Source organism: Mustela erminea, chromosome 17, assembly GCF_009829155.1.
Source record: "Mustela erminea isolate mMusErm1 chromosome 17, mMusErm1.Pri, whole genome shotgun sequence".
In the NCBI taxonomy this organism is placed as follows: Eukaryota; Metazoa; Chordata; class Mammalia; order Carnivora; family Mustelidae; genus Mustela; species Mustela erminea.
In genome coordinates, this window is record NC_045630.1 from 24,316,050 (window position 1) to 24,338,272 (window position 22,223).

The 22,223-nt window shown below is 36.8% G+C and overlaps 1 protein-coding gene across 6 annotated transcripts in view; it reads right to left on the bottom strand.

Annotated features, from left to right (window-relative positions):
* Positions 1 to 22,223, bottom strand: part of RASAL2 (RAS protein activator like 2) — a 365,886-nt gene that overhangs the window by 140,335 nt on the left and 203,328 nt on the right. The window contains exon 1 of one of the 6 annotated variants that reach the window (XM_032317295.1): positions 14,670 to 15,117. The exons of the other annotated variants lie outside the window; for them this stretch is intronic. Coding sequence (XP_032173186.1) covers positions 14,670 to 14,682 — 13 coding nt within the window. The 5' untranslated portion in view covers positions 14,683 to 15,117. Of the gene's footprint in view, positions 1 to 14,669; positions 15,118 to 22,223 lie in introns of those variants that run through there. 6 annotated transcript variants of the gene reach the window in all.

The window sequence follows — 22,223 nt, forward strand, 5'->3', positions numbered from 1 at the left end:
GTTGTGTTGTTTGTTTTATAGATTCTATAAGTGAATCATGTATTTCATATATTATTGCTCTCTCCATTTGTATTCTTTCAGGTAGCATAATACCCCTTAAGTGGATGGCAACATTTCATTCTTTCTTATGATGGTGTAATATTCTATTTTACATATATACACCACATCTCCTTTATCTATTCATCTATGGATGGACACTTAAATTGCTTCCCTATCTTGGCTATTATAAACAATGCTGCAATAAAAACAGAGGTATTATATATATCCTTTTAATATAGTGTTTTCATTTTCTTTGGGTAAATACCCTGAAGCAGAACTACTGGATCGTATGGTATTTCTATTTTTATTCCTTTGAGGAAACTCCATACTCTTTTTCTATGACAACTGTACCAGTTTACAGTCCCACCAACAGTCATGGAATTCTACCCTTTTCTCCACATTCTCATCAAGACATTATTTCTTGGTTTTTTATATTAGCCATTGTTAACTGGTGTGAAGTACTGTTTCACTGTGGTTATGATTTGCATTCCCCCTGATGACTAGTCATTCTGGGCATCTTTTCATGTGCCTATCTTTTTTAAAAAAAAAAGTCTATTCAGGTCCTCTATTCAGATTTAAATTGGATTATTTGTTTTTATGGTGTTGAGTTGTGTAAGTTCTTTATATATTTTGAATACTAAACCCTTATCACATGTTTCATTTGTAAATATCTTCTCTCAGATTTCCTTTTTGTATTTTTTTAAAGATTTTTTAAGTGACCTCTATGCCCAACAGAGGGTTCGAACTTAACAATTCTGAGATCAAGAGTTGCATGCTCTACTGACTGAACCAGCCAGGCGCCCCTCCTTTTAATATTATTGATGGTTTCCTTTGCTGTGTAAAAGGTTTTCAGTTTGATAGAATCCCAACTATGTATCTTTTCTTTTGTTTCCCTTGCCTCAAGAGGCAGATCCACAAAAGTACTGCTAAGACTGCTGCCCGAAAGTTTACTCTTATGTTTTCTTTTAGGATTTTTATGGCTTCAGGTCATTTAGGTCTTAGATCCATTTTGACTTTATTTTTGTATAAGGTATAAGAAAGTGGTCCAGTTTCATGCTTTTGCAGGTAGCTTTTACAGGTAGTTTTCCCACATCATTCATTATGGGAGTGTGATACCTTCATTTTTGTTCTTCTTTCTCCAGATTGCTGTGGTTTATTCAAGGATTGTTTTTGTTCTGTGAAAAACACTATTGGTATTCGGGTAGGAATTGCATTGAATCTATAGGTTGGTTTGGGTAATATGGACATTTTTATAATACTAATTCTTCCAATCTATGAACGCAGGCTATCCTTCCATTTGTTTCTGTTATTTCAATTTCTTTCATCAATGTCTGATAGTTTTCAGTACAGGTTTTGCACCTCCTTGGTTAGATTTATGCCTGGGTTTTTTATTCTTTACAATGCAGTTGTAAATGGAACTGTCTCTTAATTTCTCTTTCTCCTAGTCTATTAGTGTATAGAAATGACACATATTTCTGTATATTAATTTTGTATCCTGTAATTTTACTGAATTCATTTATTACTTCTAATAGTTTTTGTTTGTTTGTTTGTTTTGTTTTGTTTTTTGGCGGAATCTTAGGGTTTTCTACAGCATCATGTCATCTGCAAATACTGGCAGTTAGTTTTACTTCTTTCTTACCAATCTGGCTGTCTTTTACTTCTGTTTCTTGTCTGCTTGCTGTGGGTAGGAGGACTTCCACTATACTCAATATAAAGAGGAGATAGTGGACATCCTTGTCTTAATCCTGATCTCAGAATAAAAGCGTTCAACTTTTCACCATTAAGTATAATGTCAGCTGTGGGTTTGTCACAGATGGTCTTTATTATGCTGATGTACGTTCCCTCTAAACCCACTTTGTTGACAGTTTTTACCGTGAACAGATGTTGAATTTTGTCAAATGTGTTTTCTCTGTCTACTGAAATATCATATGACATTTATTGTCCATTTTGTTAATGTAGTATATCGTGTTGATTGTACTTGTGGTTACTGAATGATCCTTGAATCCCTGCAATGAACCCCACTTGATCCTGGTGAGCGATCCTTTTACTTATTTTTTTTTTAAAGTTTTTCTTTATTTACTTGACAGAGGGAGAGAGACAGTGAGAGAGGGAACACAAGAAGGGGGAGTGGGAGCCAGGCTTGATCCCAGGACCCTGAGATCCTGATCAGAGCCGAAGGCAGATCCTTAATGAATGAGCCACCCAGGTACCCTGTGAATGATCCTTTTAATGTATTGCTGAATTCGGTTTGTTAATATTTTGTTGAAGATTTTTTCATCTGTGCTCATCAGGGATACTAGGCTGCAATTTTTTTGTAGTGTTTTTGTCTGGCTTTGGTATCGGGGTAATGCTGGCCTTGTGAATGAATCTGGAAGCCTTTCTTCCTCTTTTTATTTTTGTAATAGTTTGAGAAGGATAAATAGTAACTCTTTTTTAGATGTTTTGTAGAATTCACCTGTGAAGCCATCTGATTCTGGACTTTTGTTAGAAATTTTTTGATTACTGATTCAATTTTATTCTTACAGATTTTCCATTTCTTCCTGACTCAGTCTGGGGAAATTATATGTTTCTAGGAATTTATCCATTTCTTCTAGGTTATCCTATTTGTTGGCATATAATTCTTGATAATAGTCTCTTCTAATCATTTGTATTTGTGTGTTATCTGTTGTAATTTGTCCTCTTTCATCTGTTATTTTATTTACTTGAGTCTGCTCTTTTTTCTTGAGGATTCTGGCTAAAGGTTTATCAATTTTGTTTTTCTTTTCAAAGAAAAAAGTGATCTCTACTACCCTGAAACTCTTAGTTTCGTAGTCTTTTCTAATTTTTTCAGTCTCTATTTCATTTATTTCTGAACTTTATTATTTTCTTCCTTCTACTAACTTGAACTCTGTTCTTTTTCTAGTTCCTTTAGGTGTAAGGTTAGATTATTTGAGTTCTTTCTATTATCTTGAGGTAGCCTACAAATTTCCCTCTAAGAACTCCTTTTTCTACATGCCGAAGTTTTTGAACTGTTGTGTTTTTATTTTCATTTGTCCACATTTATTTATTTACTTATTTTTAAATTTCCTCTTTGACTTCCTTGTTGACCTACTGGTTATTTGTTTAGCCTGCGCATGTTATTTCCCCCCACCCCCCAATTTTTTCCTTCTAATTGATTCCTAGTTTTATAACATTGTGGTCAGAGAATAGGCTTGACATTATTTCAATCTTCTTAAGTTTATTGAGATTTGTTTTGTGGCCTAACATGTGATCCATCCTGGAGAATGTTCTATGTGCACTTGAGAAGCATGTGTACTCTATTATTTTTGGATGGAATGATTTGTATATATCCGTTAAGTCCATCTGGTCCAATGTGTTGTTCAAAGCCACTGTTTCCTTACTGATTTTCTGTTTGGGTGATCCATCCATTTATGTAAGTGGGGTGAAATCCCCTACTATTACTGTATTACTCTCAATTTGTCCCTTTATATCTGTTAATATTTGCTTCATGTATTTATGTGCTCTAGTGTTGAGTGCATAGATATTTACAATTGTTACATCCTCTTTCTGGATTGATTCCTTCACTTTTAGTCTGTGCCATTAAGTTTGAGGCTAGTGTCCTGTGGGCAGGATATAAAGATGTCTTTTTTCCCCCTTAATCCATTCAGCTATGATATGTCTTTTAATTGGAACATTTAGTCCATTTACATCTAAAGCAATTATTGATAGGTATGTACTTACTGCCACTTTGTTCATTGTTTTCTGGTTGTTTTTGTAGCTCTTCTTTGGTCCTATCTTCTTCTCTTGGCCTCTTCTCTTGTGATTTGATGGCTTTCTTAGTATTATGTTTGGATTCCACTCTATTTTTTGTGTATCTAAGTTTTTGATTTGTGATTACCATGAGGTTCATATGTGTAACATCTTTTGTGTTACATCTTTTGTGTATATGTAGCATCTTTTGTGTATATACAGAAGTCTGTTAAGTTGATGATTGCTTAAGTTTGAACACATTAAAGCACCACATTTTTACTTCTCCCCTCCACATTTTATGCATACTATATTGTATATTTTTTGTTTTGTGTTTCCCTTGACTAATTTTAGTATATATTATTGATTTTAGTACTTTTGTCTTTTAACATTTTAACCTTCATATTAGCTTTTTAAGTCTTATCTACTTACTACCCTTACTATAAATTTGGTTTTACCAGTGAAATCTTTTCCGTTGATCATTTTCTTATTTCTAATTATAGACCTTTGTTTTTTCCTTGAAGAAGTCCTTTTCACGGTTCTTGTAGGGCCAGTTTAGTGGTGATGATCCTTTAACTTTTGTTTGCCTGGGAAACTCACTATCTCTCATTTAATTCTGAATAATAACCTTGCTGGGGCATATTCCTGGTTGGTAGCCACTTTTTTTCTGTCCTACAAAGTTACTGTTGAAAAACCAGGTGATAGCCTTATGGGCTTGTATGTAACCATTTGCTTTCCTCTTGTTGCCCTAAAAAGAGTCTCCTGTGCATAATTATTTGCTTTTATCTTGCTGTTTTTAAAATTCTCTCTTTAATTTTCAACATTTTCATCATATTTATATTGGCTTGAACCTCCTTGGGTTCATCTTTTTTGGGGCTCTCTGTGCTTCCTGGACCAGGCTGTCTCTTTCCTTTCCTAGATTAGGGAAGTTTCCAGCTATAATTCTTTCAAGTAAGTTTTCTGGCCCACTTTCTCTCTCTTTTCTCCTTCTGGGAGGAAATACTATAAAGTAAATGTTTGTATGTTTGATTCTGTCTCCCAGGGGACCTATAACCAATCTTCATTTTTTTTTTAAAGATTTTATTTATTTATTTGACAGAGAGAGAGAGATCACAAGTAGGCAGAGAGGCAGGCAGAGAGAGAGGGGGAAGCAGGCTCCCTGCTGAGCAGAAAGCCCGATATAGGCTCGATCCCAGGACCCTGAGATCATGACCTGAGCTGAAGGCAGAGGCTTAACCCATTGAGCCACCCAGGTGCCCCCCAATCTTCATTTTTTAAAATTCTTTTTTGTTGCTGTTGTGCAGCTTGGGTGAACTCCACTACCCTGACTTCCATACTGCTAATCTGTTCTTCTGCATCCTCTAATCTGTGGCAGATTCCCTCAAGTTTATTTTTCATTTCAGTTATTTTATTCTGCAGCTCTGATTAGTTATTTTTAAATATTTCTCTCTCTCTTTGATGAAGTTCTGAGCTCATCCATTCTTCCCTCAATTTCAATAAGAATCTTTATGGCCATTACTTTGAACACCTTATTAGATAGACTGCTTACCTCTGTTTTCTTTAGTTATTTTTCTGAGATTTTGTCTTTTTCTTTTCTTTGGAACATATTCCTCTGTCTCTTTATTTTAGTTGATTCTCTGTGTTTGTTTCTGTGTATTACATAGATCAGCTATGTCTCCTGATCTTAAAACCAGTGGCCTTATATAGAAGGCATCCTGCCTCATGACCATCAGAACTAGGAATTCCAGGGGTGTCCCTTGTGTCAGCTGCATGAGCCCTCTGTTGTGATTGAGCTGGGACAGCTGTGGGTGTGCTGGCATGCAGGGCTGGATCTTCAGCCAGCTGCACATGTTGCAGGTGTGCTAGTGGGTGAGACTGGCCACCACCCCCACTCTGTAGGAGTAGCATTGGAGGGACACCAGTTCTGACTGAGGCTGTCCACTGTATGTGGTGGAGAGGTAATCACTTTGGGGAGGACACTGGTCCCAACTGAGGCTGCCTGCTAGGTGTGGTAGGGTTGGAGTCACTTTTGAGGGGCATCTGCCAGGGCAGGCAGGTTAGGTGGGGCAGGTCCATAGGGGAATGCCAGAGCGGGGTGAGTGGTGCTAGCAAAGTAGAAGAGTGTCAGAACTGACTCCTGCCAGCATCCAGCCAGGATAACAGGGAGCAAGAAAAATGGTGCCCAAGCAGCATTTCTATTCCTGGAGAAAGTTCCGATTGATCCCTTACCTCCCAGCACATGTCCTAAAATTCGTCAGTAAACCTGCATGTATAACCCAGTGATTTTTTCAACTGCCACCTCTGTGTTGGGTCTTGAACCAGGTGATATAATGTGCTGGCCCTTTAAGAGTGGAGTCTCAGTTTCCTAGAGCCCTCTGCCTCTTCTGGAGTTAAACTCCACTAATATTCAAAGGCAAACACTGTGGAAGCTCATCTTCTTGGTGCAGATTCTCAGGGTTGGGGGTGTTCAATATGGGGCTTGATCCCCTCACTTCCCAGGGAGGATATTCTATGCCTGGGATATCCCCTCAGCTTGTGGGTCACTGTGCCAGGGATTTGACTGTGTTTCCTCTCCTCCTACTATTCCCAACATGGCTCTTCTTTATTCTATAGCTGTGGAAGAGCTGTTCTGCTAGTTTTCAGGTCATTTTCAGAGTGAGTTACTTTATATGTAGTTGTAGCCTTGGTGTGTCCAAGGGAGGAAGTGAGCTCAAGATCCTCCTACTCTACTATCCTCCCCCTTCCTTATTATAAAATATTTTTTAATTGAGGTATGACATATAAAAGTTAGTGTTTTATATTATACACTCAGAGCTTGCAAAAACAAAAAAAACCCTACGATTTACATAGTGCAATTTCATTTTGAAGATGTACATGCAAGTCTGGTCTCTCAGATACCTTCACCATCCAATCCTTTAAATGACCCAAAATGTAAAGTCCTTTACTGTACACACAGACGACTTTCAATATGAAAATGAACACAGTATCATTCCTCATCCCCTATATAAACAAAAAGGACTTTCAAAGAATATCAACATCTTAGAAGTTTGCTTAGTTTTAAGGTTTTGTTTTTTGGATTTTTAAAAATCAAGATGGAGAAATTACAGAAATATCTCTTCTCAAACGTTTTGCTAAAGTATAAGATTCACTCAGAAAAGTGTATAAATAATGAGAATACAGATTAATAAATTTTCTCAAATGTAACTCATCCCAATAACAAGCATTGGGGTTAAACAAAATGGGACAAAACAGAACAGAACATTGTCAGCAACCAAATACCTCCTTTATATATACCCTTTCTAGTCCTTACCCCATACAGATAATCACCATCCTGACTTCTATCACCTCTGATGAGTTTCAACTATATATAAATGGAACCACACAGTGTATATATTCTTTTGAGACTAACTTTTCAGGCTCAACATTTATTTTTGAGATTTATTCTGTTGCATGAAGCAGTAGTTTGTTCTCTGACAATGCTCTAGAGAATTCCATTGTATAAGCAAACAATTCTATTCATTCTACTGCTGATGAACATATGGGTAGTTTCTGATTTTTTAGCTGTTTCAAATGGGGCTATTATGAACATTTTTGTACAGGTTTTTTGGTGAGCCTATTTACGCATTCTGTTGGCACATAAATAAGTCTGGAATTGCTGGGTCATGAAGCATTGTTCGTCATAATTAGATATTGTCAAATAGTGCTCCAAAATAGTTATAAAATTAATACTTATAATCGGCAATATATAAAAATTCCTTTTGTTCTAGATTCTTTTCAACATTTCGTATTTTCTATTTTCCTTATTTTAGATACTCTGAGGCGACGGAATCCCATTTTGGTTTAAATTTGTGTTTCCCTGATAACTAAAATAACTGAGTACCTTTCTGTACTCTGAATGGCCACCTGGTTCGGGTTTTTTTTGTAAAATGGGAATTCAAGTCTTACTTTTTTCTCATTGATGTGTAGGAGTTTGTTATATATAATGAATGGATAATAAAATTTTAAAATTTCTCTTTTCAAACAAAACAAATGAATAAGCAAATGAAAAGCAGAATCAGACTATAAATACAGGGAACAAACTGATGGTTACCAGAGCTGAGGGGAGAAGAGAGTATGGGAAAAATGGGTGAAGGAGAGTGGGAGATGCAGGCTTCCAGTTTGGAATGAATAAGTCACAGAAATAAAAGATACAGTATAGGGAATACAGTCAATGATACTGTTATAGGTTGTATGGTGACAGACGGTAGTTACACTGTGGTGAGCATAGTATCACACACAGAGAAGTTGAATCACTATGTTGTATATCTGAAACTAAAATATTGTATGTCAACTATACTCAAATAAAAAAATAATAAAATAAAATTTTCTCTTTTCAGATTGCCAGAGAAAAATATAACATAAGCAACACCTGGATTAAACCTGAAGAACCTCAAAACAGTTTCTATTCTCCTGTAACCTGGGCTTGACAGGAGAAAAGAGAAATAAAAAGTCTATCTTTAAATATTTAATTCAAGGACTAAACAAAATGAAAATGGGTTTATAATTTCTGACACTGGAAGAAACCTAGTAGGAAACTGTCAAAAATTACTGTACTATGTAGCAATAAAATAGTAATACCCTTGAAGTTCACTATTTTTTGCAAATTAAAATTTCATTGTCAAATACATTTTGCAGTTTGCTCACAGCAACATATGTTTCTGAAAATAAAACAACAACTAGTAAATAATTGGTTGGGTTTTCCTTTAAAAGGACCAGAAAAAAGCCTGGGTTCTGATTTTTTTTTTTTTTTAAAGATTTTATTTATTTATTTGACACAGAGAGAGAGAGGGAGAGCATAAGTAGGCAGAGTGGCAGGCAGAGGAAGAGGGAGAAGCAGACTCTTGCTGAGCAGGGAGCCTGACGTGGGGCTCTATCCCAGGACCCTAAGATCATGACCTGAGCCGAAGGCAGTCACTTAACTGATCAAGCCACCCAGGTACCCCTGGGCTCCGATTTTAAATACCTTTCCATTTAAAAACAAAATTGGGGCACCTGGGTGGCTCAGTCAGTTAAGTGTCCAACTCTTGATTTCAGCTCAGGTCATGATCTTAGGGTTGTGAAACTGAGCCCCATGTCGGGGTCTGCACTGGGTGTGGAGTCTGCTTAGGATTCCTCCCTCTCTCTTCTTTTGCCCCTCCCCCTACTTGTACTCTCTCTCTCCAAAGTAAAAAATAAACAACATCTTTAAAAAAATAAAAACAGAACACCCACCCTACCCCACCCACAAAATACAAAACAAAACAAAACAAAACAAAACCTGAAATAAAGTCCTGTCAGCATGGGTTTACCTAAACAGTTCTACTGAGGCACAAGGGACAAACAAATCAGGTCCATTGGGCTGCTGCTTTTCTCTTTACAATAAATTCCCTCTGCATAGTACATTTTGGTTTTGTATTGGCTAAAAAGTGTTTCTAAAGGAAATTTGTTTTCATTCCTGTTATGACAGCATGTCATGTTTGACACCATGTTTTTAGTTTTGTTAATAAAAATGGTTGACACCAGGTCCAAACAAAAAAAAAAACTACTTTTTGAAAATTTACTTTTAAAGGTTGATCATCAATAAATTTAAATACTGAGTGCTGCATTTGTAAGGGAAGGAAATGAATAAAAATAAAATTACTAAAAATGTATTTCAAAATTTTAGCAATATATAACTATAAAATATAACTGTGTAAATATTTACAATCAAAATAATGGTACTGGTGAAATAGAGTGACATTTATTGTTTCAGGAAACTACTGTGCTATTTCACTGAACTTCATTCAAGTGGAGAAAAAATGCTTCAAGGAAAATCTTATGGTATATGTAAGCAAATTCCACAGAAGATAAAATAAAGACTTTAATTCATTAAATATCTTCTTAAATTTCAGCTGTGTAATGGTGACTCACAAAAATCAAACCAAGTAGGGCACCTGGGTGGCTCAGTTGGTTAAGCGACTGTCTTTGGCTCAGGTCATGATCCTGGAGTCCCAGGATAGAGTTCCGCATCGGGCTCCCAGCTTCATAGAGAGTCTGCTTCTCCCTCTCACCTTCTCCCCTCTCATGCTCTCTCTCTCTCTCTCAAATATATAAATAAAATCTTAAAAAAAAAAAAAATCAGACCAAGTACTATGTGATGCTATTCCTCTAACCACATGCAGAAAACAATCTATTACCTTTTCTTTGATGATTATTTCTCAAACTTTGAGAAAATGCTAATAAGAAATATTGTATAATCATACTGGGCTAACTCTAAGAAATGAGCTCTTTAAAACAAGCGCTTGGTATACAAGCAATGATTATCATTCCCTGTTAAGAGACTTATCATATCTTGTCCTGTTCTCTGACTGAACAAACCCATATCTTTCTATATATTCACGCAGTCTTATTGTTTTTTTCTGGCTCTTCTTGCACTCACTTTGACACATCATTCCTTTTCTTAAAAAGAGGGGGAGGATAAATTATTTTATATTGTATGCGTTTCTGGAAAAAGGAATTATTTAAGTAGAGACCCAAACATCTTATTTTCTCCTATCTGACCCAACAGATGAGAAATCAAATCAACTATATACCACCCATTTGAAGTATAATTTAACAAAAAAGTTTCAAACCAGAATATTAAAAAGTAGAAGAATATCCAGTTTTTCTAGTCTTCATATTAACTAAGGTATTATCTGTAAATAGTTAACTATGTAACAATGCTGTTAAAAATTTTTCAAAGGCACTCCACAGTCTTTGGAATTAGATGCAAGACACCAGAGTTAGCAACCTGTCCAACAGGTTGGCTGTCCTATGTGACACCTGATCCTTGAATGACACTTGCTAGATCCTGGCAGCTTAAGTTCCTTACGCTGGAAAGCCTGACATAAGAAAGAGCAAGCAGAACCAGGTAGCTTTTTCTTCAAAGAATAGCACTGCACATAAATAACTTTCCAACTCGCTGCTTCAGCAATTCATTTATTCCCCAAATACTGTAAACCTGAGAATGACAGAAATATGGAGTCTCCAGAGAGTCAAATTATTGATAAGAACTCCTCACTGGCTCCTTCTTTAGTGTTTAACTTTGTAATGGTAAAGTCTGAGTAGGGGCATGGAGGACACCAGAAAAGATAAAGACCATCTGAATTTTAATGACTGATTCAGTAAGTTTCTCCTACTTGTCAAGTATGTACAAAGAAAGTATTATCACTGGCAATGCTTAAGGCTTCCAAACACAAGCTGAGATCATACCCATAATTAAATGTGGAATCTGGTAGACTGAATCCCAAAAAGCACTTAAAAAAAAAAAAAAGAAGGGGGGAAGGAGAAGAAAGAGGAGGATGGGGGGCGGGGGAAGAGGAAAAGAAGAGGAAGAAGAAGGAGAAGAAGAAGAAGAAGAAGAAGAAGAAGAAGGGGAGGAGGAGGAGGGAGAAGAAAAGGAAGAAGAAGAAAAAGAAAAGACAACTATAAGAAGTCATATTGCTGAGTCATGACTTTTTTTTTTAAGATTTTATTTCTTTATTTGACAGACAGAGACCACAAGTAGGCAGAGAGGCAGGGGGTGGGGGGAAGCAGGTTCCCTGCTGAGCAGAGAGCCCGATGCGGGGCTCAATCCCAGGACCCTGAGATCATGACCTGAGCCGAAGACAGAGGCTTAACCCACTGAGCCACGCAGGTGCCCCATGACTCATTTTTTAAAAAATAATTGTTCACTAGTAAACAACACGACATAATCATTTTTTCCCCTCTCTTCACTAAGAACTAGATATTTGAAGGAAGTTTATGCAACTCAAGTATAAGAATCTGTTGAAATTTATTTCACAATAATCACCTACTCCTTTACTAAAAACTGGTATACAGGGAACTAAAAACAGGAACCGACACGAACAACCATTAGAGAGCTTGAAAGAACAGAAGAGAACAGAAAGAACAAAGCCAGACTGTAACACTTTTTTTCACTAGAGGCCAGTGAAGGTCAAGAGTGAAGCAGAAGGGGAAATACATCCATCTTGTACACATAAAAGGATTCCCAGAGTTCTGAGTTGAATAATCAGGTAACTTTTACAAGTAAAGAATTACTTTGACAACTCAGAACATTTTAGATGTCCAGCCTCAAGCCCTTGCTCTTGGTCTGTGTTTTATCTTTGCTTTTGTTTGAAAAGATTTCATTCTTACGGTTTTAATGGGATACAAAACACAAAATTATATCTAAGAGGTAGAAAGAAACTGAAGCAAAAAAGGAGAAATAGCAACTCCTTTGAAAGAGACAAAAGTTTTAATCAACTGTACAGCCAACCTTTTATTAGACAAATGCCACTGTTATATTACAGAGCTCTTTACCTTTTTTGAAAATTTAGTATAAAAACTGTATGTCTAAGGAGAGAGAGAGTATATATATGTCATGAAAAAACATTTTAAAGAAATTAATATCAAGGAAAAACCAAGAAGATAGAAAAGGGGTCTGCCTCAAGAAAACACTGGTCAAAGAGAATTCTTTCATATCCACATGAGAGTTTCTTTTCTTATACCACTCATTTCACTCTGCCCCTTCTATTCCCATTTAAATATTGTCTTCAGTCACACAACTGCTTATTATTGCTTTGCTTGAACACAGCATAAACCTGCATAATCTTATAACTGTGTTCTGGAGAGGAAAAGTAATATGTGTTTCCTTCTAATACTTTCTCTCTCTAAGGCATGGTAGTGAGTTTCATAAGGGTTAGTTTGGTTAATAAAATAGCTTCTTTCAAGTTAAGTTAGTAATATACCAGCACTACATTAATGACCAATGACTGTTTCTGATGTAGAGAAATACACTCAAGCCAAATGTCCATCCTAGTATCTATCTGTCTGTCTATCCACCTATCACACACACACATAACATTACACAAACACACACACACACACACACACACACACACACACACACACACACACACACACACACACACACCATGGCAGTCCCTTCACATGCTCCATGAAGGATAAAAGACAAGAGAAAGATCTAAGCTGTGTGTATTACAACATGAATACTGCTAACTGGATAAGAGCATTATGTCCTCATTCTCACAGTCATCAAGTCCTCTTATAAACAGTGTGCATGGATTCTGCACGAAGACAAACAGTCTCTTGTTTCCTGCTGGGTGGAGAATGCACTTTGTAATTTGGTTTCCGATAGCCAAGAGCAGTAATGAAACTATTCCTTACAACTTACTGCTCATCCCACACAGACTTGTAAATCACCACACAGGCTCTGTCGAAAACTGGAATGAGCAGGTCAAGCTTTAACACAAAAGGGCCACGTCCCTTCACTGTGCTTATAGCCACATCGAGCTAACTTGTTCCCAGGAGCTGTAAAGAGCCATGACAGATCCTTTTGACAGTGGCTATCTCTACTATTTAGCTCCCTAGAATAGTGTGGCCTCTCTCAACCCCACAATGGTCTGCACGAAAATGGAAAGGGCAGCAACCTTTTTTAGGGACTAAATGAAAATGTATGAAGACAGATGTCCTCTGTCTGTGGTGGCTCTTGAGCTCCTCCACTGAAGTTATTCTCACACACAATTTGAGAGGGAGTAACAGAGGACCCTTATGAATGGAGGAGAAACAGAGCTGGACCTTGGATAAGGAAGCAAGTGGTCCAAACGGATGGATAATTTTAAAACGTTCTCTCACATTAAAAAATAAACACAGAGAAGGCACTGAATATGGGATGATTTTTTGCTACCCGTAAATAGATACAAATCACAAAATTAGAGAAAAGCTGACTAAAAGTATACAGAAGATTGCTAAGTCCTAAAGTCTTCAAGAGAAATTAAAGTCAATTTGAAAGAATTTTAATTTCATATACAAATATTCAGAATATGCCACAGCTATGTAATTGTTTATATAAAAGCAGAATGCAAACTATAGGCATTTTCCTTAATTGAAAGCCATTTTTTCTTTCTGATACTTAGTTACATATTTTTGGTTTTGATCAAGAGCGCAGTATTAATATAGATTTGATAACATCCAGTCACCAGTATCTCTTTCCCATAAGATTTTAATCTAGGTTTATAATGCATTTGATCTATTTATGTCATAACTCATGCTACTTGAGGCCAACAGATACGGTATAGAGAAAACATAAACCCTAAAAGTATCTGGTACCATGAAAACAACAGTAAACTGAAAATCAGGACATGTAGATTTTCATTTTAATTCTGTTTCTGTGTGATCTTGAGCAAGCCCTAGATCCCCTACTCCTCAACGTTCTCATTGAAAATGGACAGACTGGCCTATAGATGATCTCTAAAATCTCGTTCAGATTTCATTTTCAAGGAGCTAATTGGTTAAAGTCCCTAACTTGTCATCTATTGGCAAAGGATATTAAAAGTCTACCTTGGGCAGAAAAAACAGGCCAAGTTCTCATCTGAATGCAGTACTGTTGTGTACAGATCCAACCTGTTGAACTTTCCGAATGACACAGATTTATTTATGTGCTTCTAAGACTCAAGCAAGGGTATTAAATTCTTATTGATGGTCAATATATTTTGTCGAGAAATGAGCTGTATCCATTCCCAGTCATCGTAATATTTCATAGAGAATTTTGGGGAAGATCCAGAATAAGAATCCACGTCAAATTATTAAAAGAACAAGTAAATGCTGCATTGTTAATATTTTGCTATGATCGTTGCTCTTTTAATGTATCTGGCCCTTCTTAGGCTGGATTTTTGTACTGGAATGCTGAGAGCTTCCACACAATATTCCTGTGAACTGACAGGAACAAAAACAAACCTACTTCTTTAAAGCCAATAATCACAAAGGTTAGCAGTCACTGTAGTTGTGTGATAAAAATAAACCTCCACATTCCCTTTAAGTATATACAAACGTAATTTCAGACTCAGACAGACTCGAGGAACTCTTACCTGGGGTCTGCATTTTGCGAAGTTTCTGGGTGTTGCTAACATGATCCTTCCGGCATGCCAGTCAGAAACTCAAAACACTCGTATACCATCCTCGCCCGAGCTCGCTCTGGCTGGCGCTCACGCTCTTTCTTTTTTGCTCTCACTCTGTGCCTCAGACAGTTTGGAATGCAGAAAAGCCAGAGCCAACGCCAGTCAACTCAAGCCTTTTTTTCTTTTCCCCAGTTCTTTTGCTACAGAGCATTAAACAATAGGCACCCTTCCTTCCTCACTGCACCTCTCCAGCACAGCACTGGATGCAGGCAACTTACTTTAGGGGAAGCAATGGATTTACCAAGCTAGAAAATTCATTTCTTTCTGTCCCAAGAGGCAGTAGGATGGATGTGTGCATCTCTGCATTTTAAGAGGAGACTTCTTTTTTTCCTTAAAAGCAGTGTATTTCAAAATCTGTCATATTTTAGAAAAAGGAAAAATAATACAAATTTCAGAGATTATTTTTGAATGTTATTATACTGAATCAAACATAAACTTTTTGAAGTACAAAAATCAGGTGAATATCTTACAACTAGTGTGGTCTTTAAAGAAGTATATATCTGCTAATATACCTATTAATATATTAAATTCACTCCATAGATCACTTTATTACAATAGGATATTTCAAATTGGGAAAAGAAAAATTTTATATCCCCAAATCCTTCATTCAGCACTTAAGCTAGAACTTCATTTTAAAAATAAAGAAAAAAATTAATTTTATAAACTGGCTCTTAATTCTTACGTCAACTAGATATGATGAAATTATAGATAATATCACAGTTCTCAGTTATCATTTCAACTTGCTTTAAAATCAGACATATTTCTAGGGAAATCAGACATGTTTCCAGGGTTCTCCCCTTACATTCCAAGAAAGGAAGACAAGTTAATGACGTAATCTTCATTACTGGTATGATGACCGGGCACATTACGCGGCGGCTCAGTTGCTGAGGTAGCATGTCACGACTGATCAATTAAAAAATTCAGTTTGAACCACTGAGCAGATCCCACCTGCCACTCCAGACAGAGGAACAGGACAGGCAAGAGAAGAACATAAGATCAAGCTTTTATCTACCATTTAACAAACAGCTCATGGGAAGACATATACTCTATCTAGCTATATTTATGTATATATTTTATATGTAATCTATCTCTCACACACTATCTAGATATACATACATACACATAGATATGCACATATACATATACATATACATATACATATACATATACATAAGGGGTGTGTGTGTGTGTGTGTGTGTGTGTGTGTGTGAACATATGTATAGTCTTTTTTTCCTTTTTTCTCCCTTTAAAGTCTCCTTAAACACCATCTGATTTGATTTTGATTATCTAGTCTCACCTTCCTTGAAAATCATTAATGTTTTAACATTGCACTTTCCTCTGCCTTTACTTTTGGTTTCTTATTTCTACTTCAAATGAACTACTCCTTTAAACCCTAATGCTACTCAGGTAAGAAACACAGAGAAAGAAAGGCAGAAGCAAAACTTGTACAGAGGGGCGCCTGGGTGGCTCAGTGTTTTGAAGCCTCTGCTTTTGGCTCAGGTCATGATCCCAGGGTCCTGGGATCAAGCCCCACATTGGGCTCTCTGTAGCCTGCTTCCCTCCTCTCTCTCTGTCTACTTGTGAGCTCTCTCTGTCAAATAAATAAATAAAATCTTAAAAAAAAAAAAAAAACTTGTACAGAAAGGAACAAACTATGGGTCTGACTAGGAGGACTTTCAGACCACAGATCTCACCTTGCCCTATACGAAACAACAACCAACAACCACTATGCTCTTCTCCCCAAAGGTAACAGAGCTTTATCAGTACTAAATGTCATTTATAATCGACCTTATAATTGTGCAAAGCACACTGAAATTATTTTTACTTGTTATTTTACTTGTTATTTCTAAGAAATAGATCATGATTCTCATAATTCAACCCAAGAGTTAGAACTAAGGACAGTGAGTCTAAGTTATAAGGCAGAGATTTTAGGTCAAGAACAGCAAGCGAGTCCTTGGAAATGGCTTTCTGCAAGGGCTCCCTGCTGTAACAGACAATGGTTCCCTAGTTCTTACCACACAAGTGACTGTCCATTTGCTGAATATACGGCAGTGCTGTAGGTCTCACACTATGCTACTGAGCTACACTACTGTTCTGATGAGAAAACGGAGTAACAGCAATCTTTTCCCAAATGACAGAAAAGGTTCACATATACAATTTTCTCAAGTGTGAGTTTTTCTTCTTAAATATATTTTAAAATGTTAGAAACTGCTACTGTTAATTAACCTTAAAGAAGCCTAGAATGGTTCCAAACTCAGATCAAAAATGACATTTTCAGAAGGTTATATATATGAAGGTTAATTATAACAATGGTTTACTGTGCTCTGCAAAAAGCACTGTTACCTATTTGGAGTTCTGATACCTGATTAAATCTGAGAACCACTGTTAACAACAGGAAAGAGTTTTTCTTAAACCCAAATATGATGTTGTTCTGTTATTCAAAACTCTTCAAAGAGGCTTATATACCATATTTTATTTTTACACTAAATCTTTTTTTGCAATCTTTTATGCATTACTATTTTTAATTCCCTGTTTTATGCCTTCCAGCCTTGGTGCTGCTGCTTTTGTCTGGAAGTCCCTTCGTTACCTGGTCCACTCTAGTTTCTCCTTCAAAACCCAGATTTAAAATTATTTTCTTTACCTTATTTCCTACCAGAGTTGATCACATTCACCTCTGCACTCATTTTTATACCCTGTACTATTTTTTCTCTTCAGAGCCCTCACCATTGCCTAACATTATATCACTTAGTGGCGTTTAATGTCCTTTTCCCCATCAGAATGTGAGGTAGATGAGGGTGGGGGCAGTGGGGAAACAAAGTGGGGCGTGGAGCGGAGGCTTTGTCTTATTTTCAGTTTATCCACAGAGTTTTGAACGATGTCTGGCATCAGCAGATACTTAGTAAATGATAGACAGATGGAGAGATGGATGAAAGAATATATTTAATTTATCAAACCTTTCATAAGTATCGAGTTAGGAATACTTTGGGGTATCTTGAGGACAGGGAGCACAGCACATGTATTTTCTGATGCCAGAGTCCAGCGCTGTATATGTCACACGTGGTGAAGCAAGAACGTAAAGGAATACATCTCAGGCTTATATTGTTTCAAGTAACTAATTGAAGGCAAAAGAATTATACACCAAGGGAAGGTAGTTATTTCATCATTTACCCAATTAGGACCTACCTGGACCGGGTGGAATCCCAATCCGAGAAAGCTTGTTGGGAGTCATTTCCCCCTTCTATGAAACCACATCCATGTGTTATGCTACTGTGGAAGGGAAATGCAGCTTCTAAAGTAGAGACTGAAGAGTAATAAAATCTTAATCTCCTACAACACTACCGAGTTCTCCAAGAGGCTAGAGAAGCATGAGTAAGTAAATATTTCACCCTTTAGCCTCCGCTCAAGTTAGACACTGGCTCAAATTCATGTCCATGAAGGAGATTTGAGCTGATATATTGGATCTCACAACTAGAGCACTCAATTCAGTATCCAGTATGTTCATTTTGGATATATCAGGCCACTTAAGCCATTTTATGTCTGCAAACAATCGCTATGTTATAATTATTTGGTTTCACCATTTCTTCTCTGTACAGAGAATTGGGTAGGGTTGTCTTAATCAATCCATCTTATGTAACCATGATCCAACATCATATTTAATAAATAGTGTGTTAGGGGCGCCTGGGTGGCTCGGTGGGTTGAGCCGCTGCCTTCGGCTCAGGTCATGATCCCAGGGTCCTGGGATCGAGTCCCGCATCGGGTTCTCTGCTCTGCGGGGAGCCTGCTTCCTCCTCTCTCTCTCTGCCTGCCTCTCTGCCTACTTGTGATCTCTCTGTGTCAAATGAATAAATTAAATCTTTAAAAAAAAAAAAATAAAAAAAAAATAATAAATAGTGTGTTAGGTTGAACTACATGAAAATGTCATTTTTCGTTAGCCAGTAATAAACAAATATCAGCAATGATCAAAAGAATATTTAAAAAGATTCAAAGACTGAATGAAGTGTTGGATTAGGTGATTTTCAAGATCTCTTCCATTTTTAGAATTCTATCATATTATAATTCAAACATAAATGAGAGAATCACTCATTTTCTTTCTTTCTTTTTTTTTTAAAAGATTCCATTTATTTATTTGACAGAGAGAGATCACAAGTAGGCAGAGAGGCAGGCAGAGAGAGGAAGGGAAGCAGGCCCCCCGCTGAACAGAGAGCCCGATGTGGGACTCGATCCCAGGACCCTGAGATCACGACCTGAGCCGAAGGCAGCGGCTCAACCCACTGAGCCACCCAGGCGCCCCAGAATCACTCATTTTCAATGCTTGGTCACCTTGACAAACTGTGGTCCTCCCATTACACACTAACACAGCACTGTGTTCTTGTCCTTGCTTGAACTTATCACAACTACAGTTCAGTTGTTCATATGCTGGACGTCTAGCTGCTCCCGTCTTGGTGCCTACAAACCCCATGGCGGCAAGGACCATAGCTGCTTTGTTCACTGATGTATCAGTGCGAAGTATGGCATCAGAGTAAATATTTCATAAATATTTGTTCAATAAACAAATAAATGGACTCTTGAAGACTATATCTATGTGAGTTTTCAAATTCAGTATCAACAAATACTGTTTTCTTTTTTTTAAAGACTGTATTTATTCATTCATGAGGGACAGAGAAAGGTGGGGCAGAGGTAGAGGGAAAAGCAGGCTCTCCGCTGAGCAGAGAGCTAGACATGGGACTCAGTCCCAGGACCCTGGGATCATGACCTGAGCAGAAGGCAGATGCTTAACCGAGTGAGCCCCCAGGTGCCCAATAATGCTTTTTTTCTAAAAGGCTAGGATAATATTTTTCCAGTTATGAATCAACTAAGTAGTACACTTTTAAAATTTTAATGAATAAAGATAGCATATTTTCCCCCTACCCCTTACAAAAGGAGTTATGAAATTCTGACTTTGGTACAGTTATAGAAGTCAGTGTGAGAACCATTTAGATATCCTAACTGCATAATTTTCCACAAATGCCTGATATTCTAAAAATCAACACAAAAAATAAGCTAACTGCATATAATTAAAAGTGACAAGCACATCAGTTTTACTTCTTACCAAACAAATTAACAAATAAATAAATTTAAAAACCCTATTAATACCTATCTTCTCCTCTTCCAAGCACAAACAAATCTCAGTAGCAGGTAGGCTGAGGTATACACCAGCCTGCCTGTGTGCTTCCCCTTTTGAACAACAAGTGATCAGAAACACAGCTGCTTCTAACCATAAACACAATTTCTATTAAGGTCTCCCTATAAACCAGATTGGCATCCTGATACTGTGGTCTTCCCATGGCATTCTTTTTAGAGTTCATATTAGAAAAGGATATCATTGTCTATAATTGGAATAACAAAGACTAAAGTCATCCATTTTTTCAGAAATGCTTCTGAAATTCTCATTTTTTAAGTTTATTTGTATATGATGGGACAACAACAAGCACACATACATATACACTTCTGATTTTTAAAAAAAGCATTAAAAAGACTTGAAGATCTGTTCATCGTAGGGTCTAGCTAAGTACTTATAAGTGTTTAGAAAAGGCACATGCCAAGAAATGACAATTATGAAAGCCAAGCAATAGTTCCCAAAGTTCTGGCTAAGCAATTACCTTGCTCTTCCAGCTACAAGAATTTAGTACACGGCATTTCCTTACCTGAAATGGCAGCTGGCAGAGAGGAAGCCATTACAGGGAGTAGGAAAAATCAAAGATCAGTCAACTCCTAATACTCAGGTGTTCATATGAAAAGGACCATATTTCAAAGAAAAATAAGCCAAACTTAAGTGGAAAAATACAAGCAAATCTTTTCCTAGTTCTATTTCATTATGTGAGAAAGATTGTGCTACAGGTACAAAAGCAACACTTCTATTTCTATGGAGAAAAATCAGGAAGAAACAACAAAAAGCAACTAAAAGCATTCGTGAATAGGGTTGGATATTAATGGATAATATCTCTGAATGTGCTCAGAGAGCCAAGGACAAGCCCGTGATATTGTCTCTCTTCATTTAAAAAGAGAGCTTCAATTGCACTTTAATAAAGCCTTCAAAAATTCATTTTCCTCAGTGGCTTCAAAACCTATAGGCAATTATCTGTGAGGTTTGATGACTTCCTCTCAAACTACTCTACTGTCACAACTGAGGCACTTCTGGTCCACCTTTCCCATACGCTGCACATGCTGTCACCATAAAATAAGTGATTAGGCATTTATTTTTACCTTAGTTTTAAAGAAAATTCACAACTATGGGCTACTATTTCCATAAAATCCACTTGGAAAAAGCATAGATGTTGCAGCACAGTCATCTTTAGCATCCCCCAACACAACAGCACACAAACACATATACACATGCTACACAATTCAAAATACTACTGCATACCTCAGTTTCATTCAATTTCATTTTCACTCAATTTCCATTATTCTCTTACAACTAACTAAAGCAAGCTAAAATCTAGTAGAACTCCAAGAGATAAGTCATGAAACATCCAAAAAAAAAAAAAAAAAAAAAAAAAAGGAAGGGGGGATTAGAAAGTTCTAACAGCAGTTTCCTAGGAAAAAGAGTTCCAAAGCAAACAACCTAAGAAGTAAATGCTGTTGTTCTGTCCATGTTACATAAGGGGAAATGGAAACACAGACAGGTTTGAGTGACTATCGTGCCCAAGGTCATGAAGTTGTTAGTAGAGCCAGAATCCATATTTCAGTTGGCTCTGGAGTGCTTGCTCTTAACCACTATGGTATACTAAATTAAACTACTTTTCCAAACTTACCCTAAGCGAGATTTGGGGGTTATTATATTTCCTCTTCACAGTTTTCTGTATTTTTCCAAAATTTTCTATATTATTATTAATTTTGTAAAAGAGCTTATGTATTACTCTAGATTAATCACCAGCTGTGGCTCTTTTCTTCACTATGTATGAATCCAGATATCATGAAACATATGTCTATTAGAACAATAGAACTGAATTTCATTCCACTTATGCTGTTTCATTTTAGCAACTGGACGCAGCTCTATTCCCCACAATCTTAGAAGAGCTTCTGACTTGAGAATGATAATTTCGAGTGATCATCTGTGAATATTTTCTGAACATCTGGGCCCTTGTCTGTGGGGGATAGAAGAGAGAAGAGAGCACTGAGGAAAGGGAAAGGGAGATACTCTCAGTTACTTGGCCCCAGACCCTGTGTTCTCAGGAAAAATCCAATCAATCTTGAAATCCAAGAGAATGAGGGGCCCTTTTTCTCACTTCTATGGTTATTCTTTTTTCCTTATTACAAAAAAAAAAAAAAAAGTTCTGTAAGAAATGAATTAGATACTCTTCCAGAAAGGGCATATCAAATAGAGTAAAAGGCACCAGAATTACCGTACGTAATATGTAATCAGATCATGATCAATTCCAAAACAGTGATCCTACAAAAATCCACAAAGCAGTTCAGCAACACAAA